General features: G+C 31.5%; 1 protein-coding gene across 1 annotated transcript; it reads right to left on the reverse strand.

The window, feature by feature from the left end:
• Window positions 1-2,126: 2,126 nt before the first annotated feature.
• On the reverse strand, window positions 2,127-3,952 carry LOC133306114 (WRKY DNA-binding transcription factor 70-like). Its single transcript, XM_061506390.1, has 3 exons — window positions 3,600-3,952; window positions 2,690-2,794; window positions 2,127-2,568 (listed from the first exon to the last, which is right to left on the reverse strand). The coding sequence occupies exons 1-3, from the start codon at window positions 3,950-3,952 to the stop codon at window positions 2,127-2,129; spliced, it is 900 nt and encodes a 299-aa protein (XP_061362374.1).
• Between the last annotated feature and the right edge of the window lie 3,134 nt (window positions 3,953-7,086).

Raw genomic sequence — 7,086 nt, forward strand, 5'->3', positions numbered from 1 at the left:
GGTCCGAATTAAATTTTAACAAATTGTACTTATCATGTATAATTATATAATTAATTATAATTTGGCCCAGTCTAAAATTATAATTTGGCCCGGGTTATAATTTGTAATTTGACCCTATCAAAAAATTAAAATATATTTTGTGAGAGATTTGGGTAAGTTGTATTAAATTATGTGTTCCATTTCCACTTATATAAAAAAAATTAAAATACATTTAATAAAATTATGACTCTTTTTGATGCTGTACGTGTGATCAGTTATTTTGTATTTAATATAATTTAAATATATTATGATATGAACAAACTAAAATTAAAAAAAATAAATACATATGTAATTTTTTGGCCCAGGCTTCAATTGGAGCTGGCTCCGCCACTATTTAATGGGTGTTTCGAGTAAATGTATAAATATGATGAATTGTGTTTGGTAGGGGTTTTCTTTTTAGATACCTAGGCAACTTTTATTAGGATTTTTATTTGACAATGTTTGGTACAAGGTTTCAACAAATTTTACCAGGGAATTGGTTTGCCCAGCTATTATGATTCTTTTGTAAAAATTGATCAAAAACACTGTTTTAAAAACCCACATGGAGAGTAGTATTTGGGATTTAGCTGGGGAAGGGGAAAAGGAGCGATATACTGGAGACGATAATGAGCTTCGTATATTGTTGAAAGTGGAGTCTTGCTTTTTTTTCTTCATCATTTTGATTAATTTTGTTCTTCTACCTGAGTACCCAATTACTCTTTAACATTGAAAAAAAAAACTGTTTTTGTTTATTTGGTACACCTCCCAGTTACTCTGATATGGCAAAAGACTATCAATTTCTGTAATCACTTTCACTAGTTCTGATACACGAAAGCTGTAAATTATCCAATCCATAACACCATGATGTCACCATCCTGTGAAAACATAAAATTAAAAATTGTTTTCAGGACCATGATAGACTTTCGTAATTTACAGTTATTTTAAAAACAGGGACATTTTCGTAATTACCACTTATTTCCCCATCTATATTTTACCTCAAACTAAACATAGACTTTATAAATCTTACCTAATTTGCCCGGTTAAATTTTTTCCAACCAAACAACTTTTTCTACATTTTCCTACCAAACTCATTTTTCAACTATTTCCCTATCAATTACATTTCCCTAGTATTCAAAAAAAATTTCCTCAACCAAACGCCCCCTTACGGAAAACATACCTGTATTATTGACTATAACATCTTCAAAGCCATGATGTTAAACCAGCCGAATTTTAGGACTTGGAACGAAGTTTGATTTCTCAATGAAATTGAAAGAAGCAGATTGCGCCTTGCACCATGAAATTTCATTGGAGTAATGTATCTTCCATGCGGTTGTTGGAATATTAAACAAATCTTTTTGATGATATAATTCTTTTCATAAGGCAATTTCATTAGTATTCAATTATATACCGAAAGAAATCTATCCTCAGATTATTCTGTACAATTTCATCGATAAGTATTTTATATATTTATATTACTAATATTGGACTTGACTGCAAGGTTTTTGGACTAATATATGGAAAGTAAAATGCTTTGGCCATTACTATTTATTATCCTAATTAAGAATCATAATGAGTTACTAAAATAAGGACAAATTTTCATAAGATGTCAACAATTCATTTCCTCTGATTATAACCATGATGTGTAGCTTAATTTTTAACTTCAACTTTACAACAATTTAATTATCATTAATTTTTTGTGTGGTTTGGCTCATGTTATCAAGTGCTGGAGCGGATTCCGTGCGACATAGAATTTATGTATAACATTTTATTTTAAAGAAAGGTGAATATTTTTAAGAACAAATAAATAACTTACTTTTTATAATTATTTTCCACACACCCAGCTTTGCTCCTAAATTTATTTATGTGAATAAATTAATCCTTAAATTTACAAATCTTGCCAATTAACTTTTATACATAAACAAATTCAGGAAAATGATAAATTTAATTTGGAGACGAATTATGCCTATTTACTTACCAACTAAAATAGCTGCCTCAATCAATAGCAAATACTTTCCTAATTATGGTGATTAACATCCATAGAATTAATCCCTGTTCCAAGATGAAGTCACCAATGCCTTGCCCACCTTGAAATAAATACTGAAACATGCCTAGCCATCAAAATCCAAACTGCACCCATAAACGTTTTGATCAAATTGAACAGATTCGGTATCTGGTAGCATAGTAACATGACTTGAATAACTAAAATCAAGTTCATAGTCACATGGCATGAGGTAATCTGATGAGGACAATTGGTTGTGAGCAACATGGTCATTGGGAATCACTTCCATAGGCTCATGTTTTGTGGATGCAAAAAGTGATGATGAAAAAGGGTATTCTTCTTTGCTTGAAAGGCTGTTATTGAAGCTAAGGAATATAGAAGAGCCAGAAGAAGAATTAGGTTCCAAAATCATCTCTGAATTTATAGAGCTTTTGCATTTGTGATGCCCATAATATGTTGTCCTATATAATGGAGGGTAGTCTTGAATTCTCTGCACTTGTTTGATTGCTGGACAACCTTGTTCATTCTTGTGAGTGCATCTGAAGTAGCTCCTACACACACATTCAAATTATTTTGATCATATTGGATACATATCATCAAGAAGAGAGACCCCTGTATATAGAGATAAAGGGGTTTTTTGGTAGGTTATAATTTGATGAAGTTGAAGAATACCTAAGGTATTTGGCATTCATTGTCATTTTTTGTCCATACTTTCTCCATGCATAGCCATCTTCAATCAGATTTGAGCTGTCCTTCTCCCAAGTTGGTGCAGTTGACCTTATGAAAACAAACATTCCAATTATAAAATTCTTATTTAATTAATTTTTTGCATAACTAATCCAGTAATCTACTAACTAGAGTATTTATGAAATAAATAATATATATATATATATATATATATATATATATATATATATATATATATATATATATATATATATCACAGTTAATCCAATGATTGTATAATCATTGTCATTCAATCTGGTTGACCTAGTTAAGATGATGTTTAAAAACTGCAATGAAATTAATGGACTAGATGGAGCGAAATTGGCTATGCCAAAAATATCAAGGGAATATTTTCAGCATAATATGTACTGTTTGAAAGGAAAAGCTCTGAGATTTAATTGCAAACTTAAACCTAATTTAAACATAATATACATATAAAAAGTTTGGCCGACTTTAGAAATTGAAAGCTTAGAGACAGAAATAATTTTATGAAAAATAAAGAGAAGAAATCTAATTTAACATAAAAAATTGAATTACTTAGGAATAAGGTATATAAAATCAAAATCTAAATATTAATTCAGACCCACCATAACTACGGAGAGCAGCTGCGGAGAAAATTTAGATCCTAAAGAGCGGGTGACAGTGGATTTTGATCTCTCATTTTTGTTAAAGAATACTGTGTATGTTATGAGAGATTAACACAAATATATTTACTTTTGCATCTTTGTCTTTCATAACCTAACATGATACTATCAAATTCTTAAGGAGAACAAGAAGATTAATTCAAATATGATAATCAACAATAACCATAACACATAATTTGCTAGCAAGGTATATATGACTTCATAATTCTTACTTTCTCTTGTAGCACCCTCTTCTACTTTTAGGGTTGAAGAAACTCTCGCGAGTCTCATCTGTATCCTCAGGCTTTTGGCAATTAGCGGAAGAAGAGAAATCTCTGACAGTGATAGGAACAACCACCTCATTGGAGACATCATTACTGGTGTTCAAGATGAAAAGGGTGTTTGTGAATGATCTCAGTACCTTGCGCACAAGATCTTCAGCAAATGGTAACATTGACCCTCTTACATCTTCATGGTGAGTATTCGATTTATGAACAAGTACTTCAAGTAACTGATTTGCTATGTCACGCCCTCTGAGTAACTCTTGTTCCATTTCCTTTCTTCCATTTGAAAGCTGATTCTCCATTGTTGTTTTGGAAGAGGTAACAGATTTGAGACCCTATGAAAAGGGAGAGACACACACTTCCTTTTATTGAAAAAATAGAACTCCCCCAACTTGTAACTTTTAAAATAGTTGCTCTTCCGAGTCAAGACAAAAGTTCCAGATGTAGAAATTGACAGGGTTAGTTCACGAGCCAAAGAGTTACTTGAATAACACAACCAATTAATATCTGCCACGTAAGGGAAAAGAGTTTTCTCCTATTGAGAATAAGTGTACATGTTTGTTTTCTTGGGGATGCAGGATTAGCTCACAGGGTAAACTCAGCCTATGTGAGGAAACCATGTTTGGTCAAATCGAGTGTGGTTAATTTGGAATCTTTCCCCTTTCCACTTATGGTCAAGTACCAGGTAAGATGATTTTAGGTTACACAATTATTAGTGTTTGGGTAATTTGGGTTAAAGATTATAATTGCTTAAGTTTGATTGCTCCAGTGTCCATCTTCTTTTCATGGTACCAGCATACATAGTACTACTTGGTGTGAGTTTGTTAAAAATTTATTAACGTTATATTTAATAATTCCGGAACATTTATGTATGAAACCGATCATCATTAATAAATGTTTTATAACCCCTATCTGGTTGTTAGCACTTCTGGAATGTGACTAACGCTGTTATTTTTTGAATGGTCAGTTTTATAACTAGATTAATACTTTGACTGTGAGAGAAATGGTATTATTTCCTTTTAGGTGGAACATATGTATAGGGAAATTATTCAAAGATACTAATTCAAAATAAAATAAAAAAACTCTTGTCATCTGTTAATACTTTTAAGAAATAAATAAGTGATAGTGATATATTTTTATAGTAAAATAAGATTAATTAGATCTTATTGCTTTTTTAGAAATATGTATATATAGATATCAATAATATGAACATAATCTTAGTGCCTTCCACATTTCAGTATATTGGTTGCATTTCATACTTGTTCATACAATACCACATTCCACCAGTACTGCAAAAACCAAAAGTCTTTGAATTAATAAATGAGAACAGAAAAAGTAATAGTGGCCGGAGCGAAAATTCAGTCTTCTTGCTACAGAATTTAAGCTTGGAACAGCGCAAACCAACTCATTATGAATACAGAAGCAATAAGTCCCACTGATTTGTATGTGATTTTTCATCACATGCTAATATAATGTGTGTGTATGTCATTTTGTTGGCACCCAACACAGATAAGATAAAAGCCGAAATGATAAGATAGTGAGACAATCGACTGAAACCACCTAAGAATTTCTCAAAAACCAGAGCAAAAGTATATAAGATCACACAAACTCAAACAAATTGGACTATTTGCATGCATCCAAGCAATTTGTTTCCATTTGATTATACTCATTCTCTTGGCTATGCCATTTATTCATGTTGTATTGTAGTCTTCATGTACTCTATGTCCTTGTGAAAGTCCTTCTCTGATCCCTGTTACCAGTGTTGATCTTGTATAATTAAACTCCAGCACTAATTAGTGAAATTCAACCGTTTTCAAAAAGGTCATCTGCAACTTCTTCGTTATATGGAGATTTTTATCCAAATAACTTCTAACTTGAATTAGAGTCAGACATCTATATTAGAGGAGTAATTTTTTCTTTTGAGGCAACGACTATTGTTTTTAGTTTTTACTATCTATCAGCAAATATTAATAGAAATAATGTGTCCTAATCTTAACCATAAGAAATCATTCCTACACAATAATGATATAACTGAACTATTTTTGGGTCTAGCTTCTATTAAATTTTAGTTCACATGGACAGAGCGCTCTGTAGCAAGAAGAAGCAATGGAATTGTCTGAATCAAATTTACAAGCCTAAACATAACTAGTCATGGAAATCTAACCAATAAGATTTGGCTCTACTGGGGGGATCAAACAGGTTAACAGAAAGGTCTTGGATTCAATACTCACTGATGGTAATTTTTTATATGATTATTTGCGAGTTCTACTTTAAGCATATTTAATATGATGTCTTCATCAACTTTTCCTCCCAATGACCTTAACTTTCTTTGACCAAAACAAAGAGTCATGGAAATTTGATACAAGAAATTACACCCGTGATTGGATTATATTCATGAATTGGCGAAAGCACTTAAATGGTTTAAACATATGGGATGCATGATAGATTGTGAATCATACGATCATTGCGAATTCCTTAATTCATTCTTCCTGCTACCAGATTAAGAAAAGAAAAGAAAAATAGACAAGACAAAATGTTAAACTATCATATACAGTATAAGTAAAAAAAATATCATCTGCGACGTAAGGTAAAGCTTATAAACTGTCACCTATAATCTAAAAAATAAAACAAACATGCTATCATGTATAATGAAAAGTAAAATTAATAAACTGCCATCTATAAAATAACACAAATACCTGATTTTCGACATTCAAAAGTAAAATAAAGACAGAAAAAATATAGGTAATTAAGGCAACATAATAAACATAAATTGATGAAAAAATTAGGTTTGATTCTATGTTTTTTCATGTTAAATTGCCTAGTTTTTAGGAAGTAGTGTTAGCATCTGGTTGCAATAAGTGATATTTTAGTAGGTTTCTTTATTGTAATATTTAAATTTATTTTTTGGTAAGTATCGACCGGTGTATGAAGTTTAACGATCCGCCTAATTTGTTTTTGGGTATGAGCCTTTCCACCCTCCCCAAGAGTTGTGACTAATCGAACCCACTACCTTTTGTACAGGTCAAATACTAGGGTTTAGCTGGGTCCCATTAGACTTACAACTCGGGTATATTTCAATTTTTTAGCTATTCTAGTGAATGAAGCATTTCCTTTTCTTATATTCACAGATTTTATTATTTCAATAGTAGTAGCATAGCAATGTAATATCTGAACCCATGAACGAAGAGTGCATTAGCTAGTAAGAAGACAACAATTGATGCACTTACACTACGCCCATTGCACATGGCCAACAATTGATTCAAGAAGCCCAAAGTCAACCAAAATTGTAGCCGAATTTGTTAATTAGAAATTGAGAACCGGGGGTTATTCTTTTATGAAATTTTGTTTAGCCACATTTTTTATTCGCTTTCGACATCATTTGGCATCAGACCACTAGGTTGCCTTCTACCACTGAATAGAATCAAAGAGGTCGTCA

The sequence above is a fragment of the Gastrolobium bilobum genome, unplaced genomic scaffold (assembly GCF_033153095.1).
Source record: "Gastrolobium bilobum isolate Gb01-03AN ecotype WA unplaced genomic scaffold, APGP_CSIRO_Gbil_v1 utg1129, whole genome shotgun sequence".
Classification (NCBI taxonomy): domain Eukaryota; kingdom Viridiplantae; phylum Streptophyta; class Magnoliopsida; order Fabales; family Fabaceae; genus Gastrolobium; species Gastrolobium bilobum.

Excerpts from the sequence above, each read along its gene's own strand:
- LOC133306114 (XM_061506390.1), bottom strand. The coding sequence starts at position 3,952 with ATGGAGAATCAGCTTTCAAATGGAAGAAAGGAAATGGAACAAGAGTTA. Across the intron at positions 2,795-3,599 it reads AGAGGGTGCTACAAGAGAAA|GTCAACTGCACCAACTTGGG; the intron begins GTAAGAATTATG and ends TGTTTTCATAAG. Across the intron at positions 2,569-2,689 it reads ATGAATGCCAAATACCTTAG|GAGCTACTTCAGATGCACTC; the intron begins GTATTCTTCAAC and ends ATGTGTGTGTAG.